The sequence below is a fragment of the Miniopterus schreibersii genome, assembly GCF_964146895.1.
Source record: "Miniopterus schreibersii genome assembly, chromosome: 11".
NCBI lineage: Eukaryota > Metazoa > Chordata > Mammalia > Chiroptera > Miniopteridae > Miniopterus > Miniopterus schreibersii.
In genome coordinates this window covers 56,132,959-56,153,404 of record NC_138111.1, presented here as the reverse complement: position 1 = coordinate 56,153,404, position 20,446 = coordinate 56,132,959, and the positions used below count along the sequence as shown (strand labels likewise).

At 38.0% G+C, this 20,446-nt stretch overlaps 1 protein-coding gene across 3 annotated transcripts in view; it reads right to left on the bottom strand.

Annotated features, from left to right (window-relative positions):
- FOCAD (focadhesin) overlaps positions 1-20,446 on the bottom strand; it is a 256,525-nt gene that overhangs the window by 223,451 nt on the left and 12,628 nt on the right. For all 3 annotated transcript variants that reach the window (XM_081150464.1, XM_081150465.1, XM_081150466.1), the window contains exons 2-4: positions 5,552-5,639; positions 2,850-2,924; positions 267-421 (exon numbers count right to left, since the gene is read on the bottom strand). In XM_081150464.1, coding sequence (XP_081006590.1) covers positions 267-421; positions 2,850-2,924; positions 5,552-5,608 — 287 coding nt within the window. In that variant the 5' untranslated portion in view covers positions 5,609-5,639. The remainder of the gene's footprint in view (positions 1-266; positions 422-2,849; positions 2,925-5,551; positions 5,640-20,446) is intronic.

The following is a 20,446-nucleotide window of genomic DNA, read 5'->3' as shown; positions in this document are numbered from 1 at the left end:
CTTAACTACTTAGCTATTTTCTTCATAAAAAGAACAGTGACAAATTTAAGTAGAGTCAAAAAACTTAAGTGCAGCAAATTTCCACAAATTCCAAAACTGTAGAGTTTAAACTAGTATGTTCTCATCACCTATGAAATATCAACCGCATGACATTTTAAGAGAAAGAAAAACAACTGGCAAGTAGGGTAAATGCTGACCCTTAATGGAAATGAGTGAATTTTTTTCCCCTAAAACTTTAAACTGTTAACTAATCAGACATGAAGTACCTGGTCGATGGAATCAGGTTGAGTATCCCATTGAGAACATAGCTGAACTCCGCTTGATCCTGAGCAACAAGTGCCACCAGGCCCTCGCAGCAGGCTGTTCGAACCACTACGTTATCACTGCAACACCTCTCCCAGAGCAAGTTCAGAGCAGGAGTCTGAAATCAAACCAGTGGTTAAAGGAGCAGCAAATGCCTACACGCCCCCCAGCCACGCATCAAAGTGTAATTCTTCCCCAGCAGGCTAGCTCTCCTATACAAAGATGACGCTGCTGTCACAGCAGTTGGAGAATAAACTGAAGTCGGTTTCCCAGGAGAGGTAATGGATGTGTTCTGATATAGCAACTCTCTCTCTCTCATCTGGTCTGTTTGCTGCAAAATAAGCCTGGCTGCCAACAGGTCTGACTCAAGTTCGAGCAACACAACAGAACTAACAAGGGATCAAAACTAAGACTTGGCCGTAGCAGAGTGGTCAACCAAGCCCTTTCCCCAGACACCAACAATGTCAGCAGATCGGTTAGTCTAACTAGAACTCCAAATCACACCTATGCTTCAAGCCCTCAATGGGAATAGCATTTTCAGAAAATGTTCCTGCCCTCCTACCACCAACTTCTGTCACCTACATGTACCCCCCCCCCACATATGCACACACACACTCAATGTCTCTGCCCCAGTGGGCCCAGAGCAGAGACAGAGAAGTAGGATAGGCTAGCAGCAAACTGCTGGTTCCACGGCTACCAACAAAAGCCTAGAAAAACTGTTTTACCCAAAAAGATGCTGTGACTTTTTCCCTCCCTCACACCATAAATGTGTCATCTTTCACAGAAAAGCACTGGAAGGGTATATTAGTAAACACAAGTTCTTCATTTCGAAAAATCCTATAAAAGCAGAGAGTCTACCTTCCATAACTTTCCAGGAACCCATGATCACTATTAATGACAAACCCATATTTAAATGTATTGTGGGTTAAGTCCACTTAGATTTACACATGGTTTGGGGCTCTTCTGGGTTTGGGGCTTTTTTTTTTAGGAACACATAATGAAACGTTTTCCTTTCCTTCCTTCCCCCAATTATTCATTGGGAAAATATATAATTTGGAGGGAAAAAAATTAAGATTCCCAGCTCCCAAAGAATAACTAAAAGAATGAAAATCAGTATCTTATTGTGTCCACTTTCCTACTGTGGCTGGCCCTGAAAGCCGTTCCAGTGACAGTAGCCCACTGCAACAGAACTATGTAGTTACCATTGCTGCAGGAAAGTAATAGTTTTATTGCATTTCTTTTATTCAAAGGGAAATTTTATTCGCCTGTATGGATATCAAAGCATTCTAAATGTCATTACTCCATCACTAAACCAGAAAAACAAAATAAATAAATAAATAACTGTCCCTTCAGGGAGTACTGTGTTTTCATGGAAGCAAGCACTCATTTATTAATGGAAGAGGAAGCATTTGGCTACAGGGACTGACATTCAATAAATCCTGGCAGTTTAAGTAAAACCACTAGATCTTGTCAGGGTACAGAATGTGATTATAAGCAGGATTAAGATCAGGGTTCTCAGAAAACCTAATTTAAATGACTACATACAAACACCAGATAAATGCCAATTAGTGAAGTATGCCCCTAAACTTCCTTCATCCTGTCGGCAGAAGCAGTAAAGAAATGTGACTTGGAGCAGCTAATCAAAAAGAATGGCGAGAGAAAGGAAATCAATTTGTTTCTGCTGTGGAAGGAAAAAAATCTCATTTTCATCATCTATATTCTCTACAGAGTTTACCTTAGAGCACCTACTTAAGTAGAATTTTCAAGCAGCACATCAAAATACACAATACTGGTCAACCAAAACCCAAGCGATACAAATCTCAGGGGGCTGGCATTGCTTCAATACTTAGCATTCACCTGCCCTCTGCATGGTAAGAATTTTTCCTAATTCCAATTGTCCATGCGTGACTTTTTCATATATGGGGCCACCTACAGCATGAAAAATCTCCTACACCCAAATAGAGCCACTATGTTCACTTTCTCTAATAAACAAAAACATTCCCACCCTGCAGGCGTGGCTCATTGGTTGAGCATCGACCTAGCATCCAGGAGATCAGGGTTCAGTTCCCAGTCAGGGCACATGCCCGGGTTGCGGGCTTGATCCCCAGTCGGGGGTGTGCAGGAGGCAGCCAGTCAATGATGACTCTCATCATTGATGTTTCTATCTCTCTCTCCCCCTCTCCCTTCCTCTGAAATCAATAAAAAAATTATATATATATTTTTAAAAAACATTCCCTCAGAGGTAACCCTACCAACCTTCTCTAAAGCATGCCTACCCTCAGTCCGCCCATGTTATTTTTCATTAATAATCATAGTAATACTCCCCTCACCCTGTCCACATCTTATTCCTGGAGTCCGTTGTCACAAATTTTTAAATTTTTAAATATTTGTAAGAAAAACATGGCAAACAAACAAAAAAAGGCAATAAACATCTCAGTTCCATATCATTTCTACAGTGATCTGAGCTGTGAGAGAAACAAAAGAAGTGCTTATGTGGTCCAGCTCGTAGCAATATCTGAACGTAAAACACAAACTTAAACACAGACCTGGTTTGTGGATTGATGAATCTTTTCTGAAAAACCACTTTCTTTTAGGACTGCAGCAATAAGATGACCCACAGCCTAAAAAAAAATAAAAAAAATTAATGAACATATTTCCCTAGAAGTTTTCTCCAAATAGTGCATTTGAAGGTAACTAATATCAATATTAGTTGATACGAGTATGAGTATGCCAGACAGTTCACTGGTAATAAAATTCCAATTCACTGAGTATATGCTATGTAGAAGGCACTGAATTAGCCAGTACACACACTTAATTTCTTCTCTTCATAACAACCCTCCAAGTATGCATTTTTATCCTGATTGTTAACCCAATAATCAAACTAAGTTCATAGATGTTAAGAAAATTGCTGATTTTCAGTTCAAATTGCTGTCACTTAATATTATAAGATACCTTGAGATTGCCTAATCCATGAAACCGTAAGACAAATAAGAAACTCCACAGCTTTTAAAATCATCTTTGCATCTAAGTGAACTCCATCATGCCCTTAATGAAGGTGGAAAAAACACATCCCCATCTCTGACCATCGCCCACACAGACCTGAACCAATAGGTCTCCCCTGACCACGCCCATCCTCCCCCTCTAGGCTCCATGAGTTAATTTCTTTATTATTTTCTCATTGGTTTTAGCCCTTTAACAGGCTTTCAGGCTAATAAATACATAAATATCATTACCTCCTACCACCACAACCTCATTCTCGTAGCTCTTCAGCACTACCCAGCCCTGCTGTCTTAGAACCTAGGCCAGCAACAATGACAGCTCTTGTGTGTGGGGGTTGGAAATACTTGGCAACTACAACAACTGTTGATCCTGCACTTGGGACCAATGTATGATACAGCTGTGAATACCTGTCAGTCTTGCATAGTTTCCAGAGAAGCTCAAATAAAAACACAGTACCCAGTCCTTCATCTCTTTTTGTATTTCACGAATTAAAAATGATTAAAGACCTCAATGCTTGATGGTCTCAGTCTGCAATAACAAGTCATTCATTTCCATGAATATTAAGTTTAGGTCAATTAACTGTATTTTACCTCCTAGTTAAAGGGATAGTAATAAGAATTGAGGACCAGTGAATAGTTTTGGTTTCTGTTTACAAAATATACCATGTTTCACTGAATGTAACTGGCTAGCTATCAACTACAGGATACATCATTATTTTATGTACTGGTAAGAAAGAAGGAAAAAAAAAAAGGCTGCCAATTAATATATGTTATACAATGCTTCATATGATTTAGAATTTTTATTTTATATTAAGAAAAAGCTCTTTCAGACTCATTTAGAAAATGGCCAAGTTCACAAATGCACAGACAATACTAACTGTATAATGACTATTGCCATCAATTACCAGATGCAACCCAGTCTCACAGATGTTAGTATCAGAGAACATAGCTTAAATTGATCTGAAATACAAAATCCAAGCATATATCAGCCTCATTGTTACTTTAGTTTTCCATAACAGAATACTTTAGAGATCCTACAGTACACGTACACTTTTCACTTAGTTTAACAGTAACACACGTAGGCACTACTTGATTATGTTTGCTAATGAAGGGACTCCAGGCACAGAAAAAAAAAATTGTGGACAGTGTTCTCCAAGCCTTCATCTTCTCCATGGTAAGGACCTGTGCTGTGCAGGATATGAGGCCAACCCAGTCAGGCAGAAGGGAATCTTGCATAAGGAGTGTTCTTCTCCTCATGGAAGGGTTCCCCACTACCCAGCTAAGTCAATTCCCACAGCAGGCATCTCCAAAGTTAACTGTTGAAAGTATCCAAGACACTGTATGTGGTTAAGTCTTCAGACAGGCATCTGCTGTTCCCTTAGCTTTACTCTCATGAGAAAAGACAGTAAGCGTTTATGGTACCTTGATTAACCACAATGCTTCTAGTTAGCTAAACACTAACCAGAAAGCCATCTTTGTTTTACCCCTAATAATTGAAAAGCTCTCTAAAATAAATTATAATCTCCTGCCTGAATTAGTATATAGACAGAAGTTTTTTTTAATCTAGGATATTTTATTTATTAAATATCATTATTATAAAAACCTATTATTCTTTTTTTCAATTATTTTTAAGATTTTTTATAGATTTTTAAAGAGGAAGAGAGTGGGAGAGAGCGAGAAACATAGATGCAAGAGTAAAACATAGATTGGCTGCTTCCTACACGCCCCCTACCAGGGACCAAGCCCGAACCCAGGGCATGTGTCCTGACCGGGAATGGAAAAGGCAACCTTTTGGTGCACAGGACGATGCCCAACCAGCAGAGCCACACTGGCCAAAATCATTTATTCTTAATAGTTGGATAGAGGTTGAATATGCCTTTTAAGATATTAATCTATCATACTCTGTAAATGTATATATCTATAGATGTATAACCATTTATTTCAGTTCCCAATAATTAATTATAAATAAAAAAATACATATTCAAGAGGTTAATCAAGGTTTTATTATTTCTATGGAGGAAAGTATGACACAAATAGAAGCTGAGATTAGTCCATTCAAATATTTACTTACTTGTCAAATATAAATTTTCAAATTAACTAATATAAAAGTTGTTTAACAAAATGATATCTCTCTATGTAGAATAAAATATTCAATGTTAAAAATATAAAGTTCAATCAGCAAACTTCCAAAAAGCTTCACTGGTTACCATGAAGCACAAGTAAGTAAGTAAGTAAATAAATAAAATTACCTGTGATTGAATAAGAGAATTTGGAAATTCAAACCTTTTCCTGATATCATCTGACATTTTGCTTCTCTTACATGTATGTATGCAGATTCTGTAACCAAAACAAAAGAATATTTGTTAGTCCGGAAAAGGAGTTCAAACCAATTATTCCTCAAATAAAGTGAAAGTAATTCATTCCAAAGTCAACAATGGAAATAAAGCACAGGGCTCTTCAGAGTAATCCCTGCCACACACTTCACTGTTAACCACTTCAGTCCTTAGATGCCATGGCTAATAAACTAAAATGCCCAAAACGCCTTGTTTTTCCCATTAGAGCTAATTCAGAAATAGATGAATTCATACTATAGAACCCCTCCTCAAAAAATCCAAACGTGCAAGCCTAAATAACATGATTTTTAAAAGTTCAATGGCATGCTTGAAATAGAAATTAATTTTTTATTGATCAAAACTTCTAAGGGAGAAATAATCAAACTTTCACAAAATTGTTTAAACTATGCTTTGCTTTGGAAAAAAGCTTTCATTTAAACACTATCCAACTGCCAGTGACAAGTGTACAGCCTAGGTGAGCTGTTTTCAGGTAATAGAGAAATAACCTAGAAACTCACACATCAAAACATTGCTTGTCTCATAAAAGAGGAACCAGAAAGCAATTAGCACCAACTTTTAATATTTACACCATACCTCTCATTCCTACTGGAGTCTCAAAAATAAAATTTAAAAAGTATACAAAAGGATGAAGGAAAGCAGGTGATAAATCGGAGGCACAGAGCTAGTAAAAGGACTTCCTAAGGATCCCAATTCATCCAATTCCCATATAGCACTGAACCCACCAAATTACACTCTGCAAAATGGATACTTTAGGTCACCTATTTATTACAATATAACTTTCAAAAAATTCATGTCATTACAGTACTCTACGTTACTTACAAAAATAACAGGCTGTGAAACCAAGCTCTCCTTATCTCAAAGTTGAAGGTACCTTGTGTGGAACTTGCTCTTTCTAACTACTTTCCTCCCTTTCTTCCAAAGCTAACCTCTCTGAATGAATAATGTACCCTAGTTTTCTTCTTCAACATCTAGGTCCAATTTTACTCCCTTGAATTAGATATTTTCACAGCACTGAAACTTGTAAGACTGCAAATGATGATCCCTATCTAAGTCTACTCTTTATCTTAAGCAGGTCAAAATCTCAATTTCCCAGTTGTACTAATCTCACCTTTCTTGAAATATGCTTCCCTTTTGAATTCCATAAGATATCATAACAGAATTTCCCAAAGTGTGTCCCTGGGAAACTCACAATAAAGAGATCTCCATGGGAGAAGAAAGGATTTTGTAGGGGCATATATTGCCATCTTGGATATTCATTCATTTACTTAACAAACACTTATTAGGTGCCTATGTGTGTCAGAAACTGTTCTAGAAGCTTAGGCTACCTCGATGGACAAAATAGACAAAATTCCTATACTCACAGAGCTTACAGTCTAGCAGGAAGGGGTAGACAGTAAATAAAAATAATAATAATAAATAAAATATAACATGTTAAAAGGTGTTAAGTGTATGGGGAACAAAAGGTAGTAAGGTAGAGTAAAGGGAATGAGAAATGAGGGGAAGACACACTATTTTAAATATGGCTGTCAGGGTTGGTCTTTTCTAGAGAGGGTGGCATTTGCGAGTTGTTAGCCATACACATATTTGTAGGAAGTGTCACAGGCACAGAAGACAGTGAGTACAAATGCGCTAAACTAATAAAACGCTTAATACCTATTCCACAAAGAGCAGAGATGAATCAGGGCCAGAATGGAGGAGGAAGAGAATGGAAAATCAGAGAGCCAACGGTAAACCAGACAGCCAATGGTACATCAGAGAGCCAAAGGTAAACCAGAGAGCCAAAGGTAAACCAGAGAGTCAAAAGTAAACCAGAGAGCCAATGGTAAACCAGAGAGCCAAAGGTAAACCAGAGAGCCAATGGTAAACCAGAGAGCCTACGGTAAACCAGAGAGCCAAAGGTAAACCAGACAGCCAATGGTAAACCAAAGAGCCAAAGGTAAACCAGAGAGCCAACGGTAAACCAGAGAGTTAAAGGTAAACCAGGCAGCCAATGGTAAACCAGAGAGCCAATGATAAATCAGAGAGCCAAAGGTAAACCAGAGAGCCAATGGTAAACCAGAGAGCCTATGGTAAACCAGAGAGCCAAAGGTAAACCACAGAGCCAAAGGTAAACCAGACAGCCAATGGTAAACCAGAGAGCCAATGATAAATCAGAGCGAAAGGTAAACCAGACAGCCAATGGTAAACCAGAGAGCCTATGCTAAACCAGAGAGCCAAAGGTAAACCAGAGAGCCTATGGTAAACCAGAGAGCCAAAGGTAAACCAGAGAGCCAATGTTAAATCAGAGAACCAAAGGTAAACCGGAGAGCCAATGTTAAATCAGAGAACCAAAGGTAACCCAGAGAGCCAAAGGTAAACCAGACAGCCAATGAGAAGCCAGATCATAAAGGGTCTTGAGGGCTACTGGAAGGACTGCTTCGGTTATCCTCAGTGAAACAGGAAACCACTGCACACACAAAAAGGGGTAAGATGTTAATCCAATCACAAGGTGAGGGTGGTCCAATTCCAGGTACCTATGACAGTAGAGCCAACCTGGTTGCTAAAGGATCAGGGGACCGTACAGGAGAAAGGAAGGGTCAAGGATGACTCCGAACAACTTTACTTTTAGTCTCATTTCTTTTGAGCATTTCACACATTAAACAAAACAATGTACATATTACTTACCACAGCATTCTTTACAAAAGGAAAATATGCAGTTGCCATCAACTGAGACAGGAAACAAGTTTTGGGGGGGAAGACCAGGAATTCCACTTGGAACAGGTAAGTTTTCAAGGCCTAACAGATGTCCAAGTAGAGATGTCAGATAGGAAATTGAATATATGAATTTATAATTGGAGAGAAAGACCTGAATAACAGTGCATATTATTAAAGAATCTGAGAGGTTGCTTAACCCAGAGTTCCTCAAACTTATCTGATCATGGCATCTTTTTTTTTCTTCCTTGAAATTCCTGTTAACAGTGGATACAAGCAGCCTTTCCCGGGACACACCTTGTGAAACGCTGCTCTACTGATTCCTGTTCCTGTCCTCTCTGCTTCCAGAGCTCCATCTTCCTTCCCCAAAGCACCCCCAAGACCCTGACCTTGTGCTTCTTCCCCTATGTAAACTCTCCCAGAGCCTTTGTCTCGTCCGTATCTCCAAACACTTCCCTACTTTCTCTTCTAAGGCTCTAAAACACCAGAAATTGGACACGTCAAATCAAAACATATTTTCTCTCAGAAGAACTGTTCACACTTCAGTTCATCTCTTCCCAGTTCTCCTCTCACAATCTCCCTCCCACCATTCTCTAAATGCAGGCAGTCCCAAAGTCGACTTCACTCTTTCCAGCTTCTCGGAGCCTACTTTCCCTCTCCATTTCTATACCCATCATCTGAGTACCTTATGCTAGTCTTATTTCAGTAACTGCTTAGTCTTGCTTGAGTTCATCCCATACACTGCTAGTTTTTAAGCCCTCCAGCATCCATCTCACCTATACAACTGCATTTTCACTACTGGCTAATTCTAATCTGGCTAAAACCATTTTCAAAATATCCCTCAAAATCTGCTCATTCCTAAGAGATTTTACTTACGCTGCTCTCTCCCACACATGCCCTTCTATGTTCCCATATTTAAAGATGAAATGCCTTTCGCAGCTCATCTTCTCTGTTAAGACATTCCCAAGTAGTCACATGTTAGTAACCACCTCGCTTTTTTCATTCTTTCAGTGCTACTGCATTTGGTCTGACCCATGCCACCGAGTGACCACTTACATTAGGATTGTTAGTATTTTTCAGTAAAGGGTCAAACAGCAACTGCTGAAGTCTGCTATTGTAGCAGGAAAGCAGCCATAGACCATGGCTGTGCTCCAGTAAAACTTTATTTACAAGAATAGAAGGGCCATCGTTTACTGACTCCTGGTGTACATAATGACTACTGTTTAAATTAATTTATAAAATTTGTTGATGCAATTGTGACAACTGACATTCAAATTTGCCCCTGTGCCTCCAGGTTCAGGTAAATACATAAATAGGGTAAATCATATATCTTTTACTATCTAAAAGTTGGATAATTACCCTTTATCAAAGAAAACAAATTTCCCTTTCCCCTAAACTCTGAGAGAAATTCCTCATATTAGGCTTTATATATGGAATACAGAGTGATAGGTACAAAGCAATATTCTTAATTACATAAGCAATAGGGAATTTTATGTTACATCTTTTTTAAACAATCCCTGGATAAAGCCATGAGTATAATATAACATGTAATTCAGCAAAAGAGCCTCAGCTCATGGGGTCCAAGTGCAGAGTTTTCTGATGATCTAATCTGACTCAATAGAAAGTAGGCTCCACAGTATCCAGAGAAATAGATGGTTATCAGCGTACCACAGAATAGACTTACCCACTGTCAACAGTGATAGAGTTAAAGAAAAGAAATGTGGGGTTATTCTCTCTGATCCAGACTGAGAATGGGGGAATTCCAAAATGCTCTGGGGACCAGATGAGCAGCTGGTTAGGCTAATTAATAGATTATTATGGCAGTGAAGAGGCCAAACCATCCAGAAAAATGATTCTCTCTAGAAGGGGGGGCCGATGGTGTAAAAGAATATTGTTTTTATCAAAATTACCTAAGTATAGATGGCAAATACCTCAGCTTACAAAAGACAGCCCTTATTTCGATGTGACACTTTAGAGAATGAATCCATTTTTAAATCTATAGTAACTTTAACTTTCCTAACAAATGGTCATTAACCAATCTCAAAACCACTATCCGAGCAGGAATACGAGTTGATATCATCCTTGATGTGCTATCCTTGGGCTACAAACTGTGTTTTTCATCTGCAGAGACTTATATTTCAAGGTTAATCACAACCATTTGGCCTTTTAAGGTAGTAAAGCACCATATTCTCTGAGGGAATTTCAAAAAGAAGAGTACATATGCTTGCTTCAGCATTGGCAGTGCAGTGTGTCCTACTTCATTTGAATCTCAACTTCCCTTGAGCACTTTATACATTTTTAAAAAAAATTTCTTCTTACCATGGCATTCTTTACTAAAAGGAAACCAGTCATATTCTCCATAAACCATGATACAAAAAAAGAGAGTTTAATTTTAAAAGATTTATCTGCAACCTGTCATTATGTCTCTTTTTGATCTAAATCTAAATCAGAAAGAGAATTTTTAATAAGATCTTAAGTTCCACATGAATCAAAGCATCTGTTTAATTTATGCAATTATCTTATCTATCAAGGTGTTTCAGTCCCATAAGAACACTTCCAAGAAAATAAAACTATCAATTCACTCTGGAAGTAATAAAAGAGCAGAGAGATAAAGCACTTTAGGTTTTCAACTTTAGTTTCTCTAGGATGCGACAATATACAACCATGTATCACACAAAAGTATTTAGTGTCAAACTTCAAATGAAGGGCACAATCTGAAACACGAGAAAAATCTATCTAGTAATATTCACAAGTGCTATGGGAAGCCAGCAGAGAAATTATGCAAGGTGGTTGGCCGGGGTGGGGTGTGTGTGGAGGGGTTGAGTTGTCTATTGAGCACTCTGAACTACCAAATTTCTATATAGGAGGGCTCAGAGCAGCAATGTAGGGAAAGTCAGGGCTATACAGAGCACATTGGTGAAGCTAGTATATATATGAGCAATGTCATCAGCAGACTGATAAAAATACATACTTCATCACATTAAATGGGACCCTATGTTTGAGACCAAAATCTAGGATTTTTTTTCTTTCTAACACTTTATCAACTATTCCAATTATTAGTTACGCATTTATTTAGTTTCTTCCACAAATTAAGCTATCAAACCATAAGCCTAAGGATTTTAAACACATATTTTGACAATTTTTCCCTTTTTACTACTTTTTTTAAATGGTTTATAGAAAAGCTGATGGGCACCATCAATAAGTTTGAGCTGATTTTATAAGTTTATCAAGGCTGTGGCTCAGGCATACGTTCCAGACACTTCTAGTTGCTTTATCCTGCCCTTTAAAAAAAGAAAAAATAACTGTATATGTTTTTCAACCACCCACCTTGCTCTGCTGTCCAATATTTATATTTCTATCTTCCGTATTCTCCCACCTGCTCATTTCTCAGCTACCAGTTCTAGGGGCCTACGTATTTCTATACATCCTCTCCAGGATCCGGCAGGTTGTTCCATTCCATCGCCCTGTATTAAATCCTGACACCTCTTAGAAACTTGAGCTTAGCCTGAGCTCTTGCTTCAAAGCTTCAAAATCCAACTGTCAGCTGTATTCTCAAATTAACAGACTGAGACAATTAGAGGCCCCCTAACTCTATGACTCAGAGAAATGGGAAGATCATGGGGAAATCGCAATGGAAAGTTTTCAACGCTAATGAGCAAGTTTAAGAAAATAGTAATTCCTAATCATTACATTCTCAAAGAGATCACTAAGTCATTGTTAAATTAGGCTGAGAGTAGAAAATACTTCTATGTTAGCAGTAATTTCAAAATCAAGCCAAGGCAGAGGGCAACTAAGTGGGGTGGCAGAGCTACTTGATCAATATTTTATAATGAGAGAAAGCAGGAACTGCCGAGATGTGGCAGAGACCACTAACTTCAATGTCTGTGCTCTCTCTCTTCGATCTTAATAAAACTGTAGCCTGATCGGCTTCATCACATTTCCTAGCCTCAAGCCTGGTTAGGCAGGACCACGTGTGTAATCAAGTTCTCTCCAGTGGCCTTTACCTTTAAGCAGACACGATATGCCACTTCCAGGCTGCAGGCTGCTTCCTCTCCCCTCTTCCCAACCAAAATCAGGTCTTGGCAACAACTCAGATTCAATCATGTGCATGAAGACAGTTCCTCTAGTGATTTTCAAAACATGCAATACACTGACCTCTTTTCCCTTAAATTGTCAAATAAAAAAAATGACAACAGCCAAGAGCAATAGCTGTCTGATATGAATGAATTAAAATTATACCTTTTTTTGTCAAATCAGCAAAAAATATATATTTTTGGGGTATGTCACAGAATTTTAGTAATTAGCTTATGTGTGCCATGAGATGAAAAAGGTTGAAAATCGCTGCTCTAGGACATTGTTGAATAAACAAGATGGAAAGAACCTGGATCTCTAAATGGCAGCTTAGAGCAAAACTGCATACCTGGAGCTCCAACTATTACATGCAAAAGAAAGAAACTTCTACTTTGTTTGACCAATTGAATTTTGGGGTGTCTTTGTTGCAGTAGCTAGTACTTCCAGAATAATACAGTGGACCTGAGATCATCTCCCTTCCGTACTTTTCTCCACTGATGAAATGAAGAAATTGAATGTCAGAGAGGTTAAGCAACTTGCCAAAAAGGTAAATCATCCTGCAGCTCAGGTGAGAAGAGAGGTTTCCTGACTTCCCAGAATCCAGTGTTTCCCTGGACCATCAATAACAGGAGGCATGACCAGCACAGTTCAAATTACTGCATCACATCCCAGGAATCTTAAAATCTGTAATCAAAGTGCTGAGAAAATTTAGGTGAGTATGAATTCTGATGATCTCACCGGTTGCAGTTTACTGAAGTACATCAAACTGCAATCAAATTCCTGCCTTTACAGTTGAGTTCCCTCTCAGTTATACCACGTGCTACTTCACTCAGAGATTTTGAAATGGTTGTCTAAAATAAGATCAAAGGCAGGAAATTCCAAGTTAGATCTGATTGCTGTCCAGAAAAATCAGGCATTAAAGTAAGAAACAAAACCACCAACTTGAATAATGCCTGGTTTGTTACAATACTTTCTCTAATTGTTCTTAAATAATCTCTTATATAACATCATATATTTACACATAATATAAATATATAAATCTATAAGGGAATAGAGATGAAAAATAGCTTTCTAAAAAAATTTAAAGACTTACTTATCTCCGGAATTTTTACAGTATCCAATCTAAGTCTTCAAAAAAAGTCTGCAAATTAGCTCCTTTATGAGATGGCTTCTTTCCAATATTATAATTTTTAAATATTTTGCTCCACCAAAAGAATACTCAAATTCCTCAGTATATTTTTTGAATAAATATTTTATATTGTTGGTACAAAATAATCTTTACAATATATTTGTAATAAAACTGATGCCCAATTTAAAGATCTTACGAACCAATAAATGTCTAATCTGAATAACTAAACGTTCCATATTCATAATCTTACTTCAAATATCATTCAGCTAATTAAAATCTAGTAAAATACCACAGACGTATCTTATAGGTATTTTACTTATATTGCTTCCCCTCAAAAATGACTCAAATTTTGTGCATTAGTTCTCTAAAATAATTTACTTCTTAGCAAATATTAACATGGTACAAACTGAAGTATTTATAGGGTAATGATGTGACATTTGAGATTTTCTATAAAATACTCCAGTCACCTCCAGAAGAGAGGAAAAACAGCAATAATAAAACAAACAAGATTATCTAAATGTCGCCTGGCAAGGCGTGGCTCAGCGGTTGAGCGTCGACCTAGGATCCAGGCGATCGGGGTTCGATTCCCAGTCAGGGCACATGCCCAGGTTGCGGGCTCGATCCCCAGTTGGGGACGTGCAAGAGGCAGCCAATCAATGACTCTCTCATCATTGATGTTTCTCTCTCTCTCTCCCCCTCTTTTTTCTTCTCTCTGAAATCAACAAAGATATATTTTTTTTAAAAACTATCTAAATGTTGATAATAGATGGGTACATTATAAAGTTCGTAACACTATTCTATTTTTATATATGTTTGAAAATTTCCATAATAAAATTGTTTAGCCCCTCCATCATATGGGACACAGAGAGAAGGCTCTGGCTATGAACCAGGAGAGGGCCTTAATCTAACCATGCTGGTGCCCTGATCTCAGACTTCCAGCCTCCAGAACAGCAAGAATTAAATTTCTGTTTTGGGGTTTTTTTCATTTTTAAACCCCATGTATGTGGTTCTTAGTAGGGGCAAGTCAATAGTCTAAGCATTTTACCTGTATTAACTCATTTAACCCTCACAATAATCCTTTGAGATATGTACTAATTTTATAAATGAAGAAACTGAGGCACAGAAAAGTTAGATAACTTTCCCAAGATCATTTAGTAAGTTGGAACTTAAATCCAGGTTGTCTGGGTACATACAGGGGTGCACAAAAGTAGGTTTACATTTGCTCAGAAGGGAAATAATACAATAAATAATAACAAGAATAAACTGTGTTTCACATCCTCACAACTGTAAACCTACTTTTGCCCACCACTGTATATACACAGAAAAACCTGGGAATGTATAAATTACAAGCGATTTTTATTTTTGCTTATTCCTATTTTCTAATTTTTTTCCACAGGAACATGTATTTCTATACTTTGGAGTTACCAAAACATGAAAATCTTTATTCAAATACTAACATATAGAAATAGAGGAAATGAGTTTCTGAAACCCACGACACTGCAAGTGTAGAAATCCATCACTAACAGGTATGTTAAACAGAGCAGGAACAAACTGGGAAAATTTTAGAAATGATACAAGATTAATTACTTTGTTAGCCATTTAACCAATTATTTATGGAAAACATAATATTGAATAGAGGTCAATGTAATTTAACTAGATAGATTCAATTAACTTTAGACATTTTTAAAACTTCCTCCACTTTCAAGGAGAAACATAACCATTACTAAAGTTTTCCCAATTAGACTCCTGGGAAATTTTACACCAGAGTAAAAACTCTTATTCTTAAAAAAAATTATGAAGACTTATTGCAGCAAGTTAAATGGCAACATTTTTCTTAATTGCCACAAACTGACCAATGAACCTCATTCCTTATTTTTCACGAAAAATAGTTATTTACAATTCCATGTTGAGCCCTGGCCAGGTAGCTCAGTTGGTTAGAGTGTCGCCCCAATATGCCAAGGTTGCAGGTTTGACCCCCAGTCAGGGCACAGAAAAGAATCAACCAATGAATGAATGCATAAATAAGTGGAACAAATCAATGTTTCTCTCTATCCCCTTCCTCTCTAAAATCAATCAATAAATTTTAAAAAGTAAACAAATAAAAGAAAACCATGTTGGATGAAACAGCTCCCATATGCCAAGCACTCCACACAGTACTTCAAGTAATAAATCCCATTGGATTGTCACAATTGTCTGAGGTAAATATTATTAACTCCATTTCCCACATGAGAAAAAAGGAGCCCAGACAGAAAGTAACTTGCCTGAGGTTGTACAGTGGTATTAATAGCCAGGATTTATTGAAAATTTTACCATGAGCATAGCAGACACTGTCAAGCTCTTTATCTGTATTCTCTCACCCGATATTCAATACAACCCCTGACATGAGCACTATTATTAGCTTCATTTTTATATGAAAAAACAAGTGAGGCAAAAAGAGGTCAAAACTAACTGCCTAATTATGTAAGAAGCAGAGCATGGATGTGAACCATGCAGTCAGTCAGTCTCCAAAGCTCACATTCTTGGCCACTCCCCTGTAAAGTATGGTTGACACGGAGTTTTTGTAAGATAACCCATTAAAGCACTTCACTCAGAACCAGGCACATAACACGTTTTAGATGTTAGCTATTATTAGTCTGAATCCAAAACCTTGTGTTTTCTATTATATTTTGCTGCTTCCAGAGAATCAAGCAAATCTTGAAAAATAAATAAATAAATAAATAAATAAATAAATATGTATACACACACACACACACACACACACACACACACACATACACACACACACACACCAGGGTTTGGATACACAGTGTTAAATCAGGTTCCCAAAGCAGTTCATCAGCATGTGCAAATAGTTCTGTATCTTTGTATAGACTGTAATGCTAAAAACGTGTAATCAAGTCTAATGTTCAAAAGTTACATATTAAAGGGGTGCTCCCTGCTGGGCACAAAACACAAAAATTAGCAATCTAAACCTAATCCTAATCCTTGTGGCACCATCACCAGCAATACATCTTCCACTTCTGCAGATGTTGTTTTATTTTATACTTTTATTTCACCATTGACCATTTAGTTTACATCCAGCGAGCAGCCAACAAAGGTTAAAGATCGCCCACTTTCATCACGGCCATTAGTGCAGATCTTCAGTAAATCCATGTTTCTTGCCACTGATGTCAACTCGTTCATATTTACATTTTCCATTTTTTAAAATAAATAAATATTCATTAAAGTAGATGAAAGCAATTATTCGCCCAAATGATTGCTCAGACACTACCATACAGACACAGATGGCTACACTGCTGCAAATGAACTGGCAGGTAGCCCCACCACGTGACAGTTCGAAACACAGCTCGATGAAACAGGGATATTTCTAGGTGAATGAGTTTACTTATAAAGGCAGAATATGAAATAACAGTGGAATGTTCTGAAAGAAATATCCAGAAGCGGGAAGATCAAGAGAAAGCCACTGCACGTCCTTTCTCAGTTCCTGCATCTACCTGAGAAAATGGGACTTGAACTACAATTTGACATCACACTGCAGGCAAGGAGAATATGAGGATACGGTGTACAGGGGCCACACTGAAGGGCTAGGGTCGGGCCATTTCTCACGCCCCTTCCAGCTTTGAGAGGACTGTACTCAGTCTTCAAGATGTAGCTCTCACTATTCCAGGGGGGCCGCTTCCATCTGTAGCAGAGGCACTGCTCAGGCCCCAGGGAAGCGCCTCGCCCAGGCCCCAAGCGGGCTCCTCACTGACCAACCCACCGCATTCTCCTCCTGGCTGGGGAGCTCCCTGAGCTAAGCAGCTGAGGGCATGGCACGGAATAAATGTTTTTTGAGTTACAGTGTTTAGCACCATACTTAATACACAATAGACTCAAAAAAATGTTAGGCACAGAATTCTACTGTTATTTGTTTTCAGATCAACAGCAGAAAATGATAGAGAATAATCTATATCTCTCTCTCTCACTAATTGAGACTCATGAAACAAAGACAAGAATATATTAATAAGAACCAGGAGTAAAAAAATATAAATGTTTAAACAACTTTGTTTTCAAATTAATACAGGAACCTGAATTCAGTTATCCACACATTAGTTTGAAAATAATCAATTCTTTTCAGACACCCTTTCTCCCAGCTTTTAATTTTATTTTTTTAACCAAACAAATAACTTTTGAATAGGTAGTATAAAGATGAATTTCAGCCAAGTCCAAATCCCAAATGAGTGTAATCCAGATTAGTGAGATTTTATTACACTTATTCATTTTAGTACATAAAAAAAAAAAAAAAAGCTCAGCGAACACATGCAAAAGCTCAAAAGACTGGTTCCTCACTGTTTCCAGCTGACTATAATGGAGGTGGAAAATAGATCTTTGTTATATGAATACATCCTAAGTTTTACATGAATGCTTCAGTTGACAGCTATTATTTGTCATGACTTTGCCCTTAATCTGTTATGTAGTACAACCCTTTCAAAATCGGCAGCATCACCTCTGCGTACTGTTCCCACTGGGGTAAAAGGCATTTTAAACATGTAATTACCCAAAGAAGTAACATATACTAATTTCCTATTGCACAGCTAACATTATTCATGGCTTTTTATTTGTAGGGTGCTTAATAATCATATATTAGTTAACCTTCACAACCTTCCTGGGCAGAAGATCCTTAGTAAGTCATTTCACATTAGCAAAGAGACATCAAGCAGCACGTCCAATAATTAGAAGAGAATCCTGAAATAAAATGCTGACATCTAGTTGGCACAGTAGAGTGTGTAGAATTATATTTAAATAAAAAAGGGGGCCCGGCCGGGCGTGGCTCAGCGGTTGAGCATTGACCTAAGATCCAGGCGATCGGGGTTCGATTCCCAGTCAGAGCACATGCCCGGGTTGCGGGCTCAATCCCAGTGGGGGGCATGCAGGAGGCAGCCGACCGGTGACTCTCATCATTGATGTTTTTGTCTCTCTCTATCCCTCTCCTTTCCTCTCTCTGAAATCAATAAAGATATATTTAAAAAAAAAAAAAAAAAAGAGGAGGAGGGCCCTGGAGGGTTTGGCTCAGTAGTTGGAGCATCGGCCTGCAGACTGAAGGGTCCTGGGTTCAATTCCCGCCAAGGGCATGTACCTTGGTTGCAGGCTCAGTCTCCAGCCCTAGCTGGCTCTTGAGCGGGAGGCAGCCAATCAATGTGTCTCACTCACATGGATGTTTCTCTCTCTCTCTCTCTCACCCGCCCCCCACTCTCTCTGAAAAGCAATGGAAAAAATATTCTCGGGTGAGGTTTAAAACATATATACATGTTTAAAAAAAAAAAAAGAGAAGGAAAATCATGTAGCTCTTCAGGAGAATTTTTTTAATTTCACAGAGTTTATAACCGATACATACATACCTAAGCATTACAGGTTCATGTGTGTATTCACATGTACAGGTTAAATGGAATTTTTGAACACTGTGTTGGAAGTACATGGCTGACTGGATGAACGGCGGCAGCAGCAGCTCCACAGGCTATCAGCTCCCAATGAATCCAATGTTCAAACAGCCAAATGGAACTGCCCAAAGGAAACTGCTCCCAACCTGGCTCACCTCCGACCTGCTACAAAGGTTCTCAAAGGCCAACCAGGCCAGCTCAGAAGCAAAGCCACAGAGAGAGGGCAGAAACAGCATGGTTCCCAGGACCACACAGTCTCCCCAGTCTCCACACACAGGCCTCGCCCACCATACTCAGTTCACAGGGAACCTAGCACAATAAAGGTGAAAGTCTGGGGTAGGTTGCAAACGAACCCCGTCTCTGGCAGTGAGCGGGCAGTCAGGGTACTACCTACCGAGCAGCTCATCTTAGTGTTTGGCACTTCTTGGCTATACCCTAAAGTGTCACATACATTCTTCAAGTTCTAGTCGCCTCCCATTTCAAAGTATAAAAATACAAAAGGCTTAAAGGAAGCATCTTTTGTGTAAAGTTATTCATTAACTAAGCTACAAGTTTATGTATATGTATGTATGCATGTATGTATGTATATACATACACATGCATACACAGAATTAGGAAAAAATAAGTAAACATGCAAAAAAGTTAAGGTTATTTCTGGATACATTTCTCTTTATAACTGTTAAATTTAATTTTTTCCCTGCAATGGGTGTTCATTATTTTTACATTAAATAGGAATTATTCTCTTCAAATAAAAACATAAGATCAGTTTTTTGGCTCAATAAAAAATCAGTGATCTTCTTTACCCATTGGAAACCATAGTCTTTTATCACTGTCTAAAGAGGCAGTTTCCCCACAGCACACATCAGATAAAAAAAGGCTTAACTTGATCCAATTACACCACTTATTAAGAGCTATTTAATGAGAAAGTCACACCTTTGAGTTATTAGAAGCTATAATGGTCCTGCAGAGTTCCAAACAAGTAAGCTAACAGAATTACCTTTGATTCTCAATTGTTTGCCAGGAGATTAATCCATCTGCCCCTGAAAAAAATTAAGTGTTCCTCCAGTGTGTTTAACTTCCTCTAATCTCAGTTTAATCAAGTTTGTTAGCCTCAGCCTAGAGAGTAGGTATTTTTAAACAGATTTATTGAAGTATAACTGATATACAAAGAAATGCACATATTGAATGTGTACAGTTTGATGAGTCTGGACATATAAAACATTCATGATACCATCACCACAGTCAATGTGACAGACATTTGCAATACCTTCCAAGGTTTCTGTGTGGGCTTTTGTTTGTTTTTTCTCTGAATGTGGTAAGAAAACAACATGAGAGCACGTTGTCCTCTGTAGGCACTATGTTATATCATCTCTAGAACTTATTCATCTAATGTACTTGAAACTTTATTGAAGGGAGGTATTTTTAATCACTTAAATAGAAGTACAAAGAGTTTATTTTAATTTTCAAAATGCATATATAACA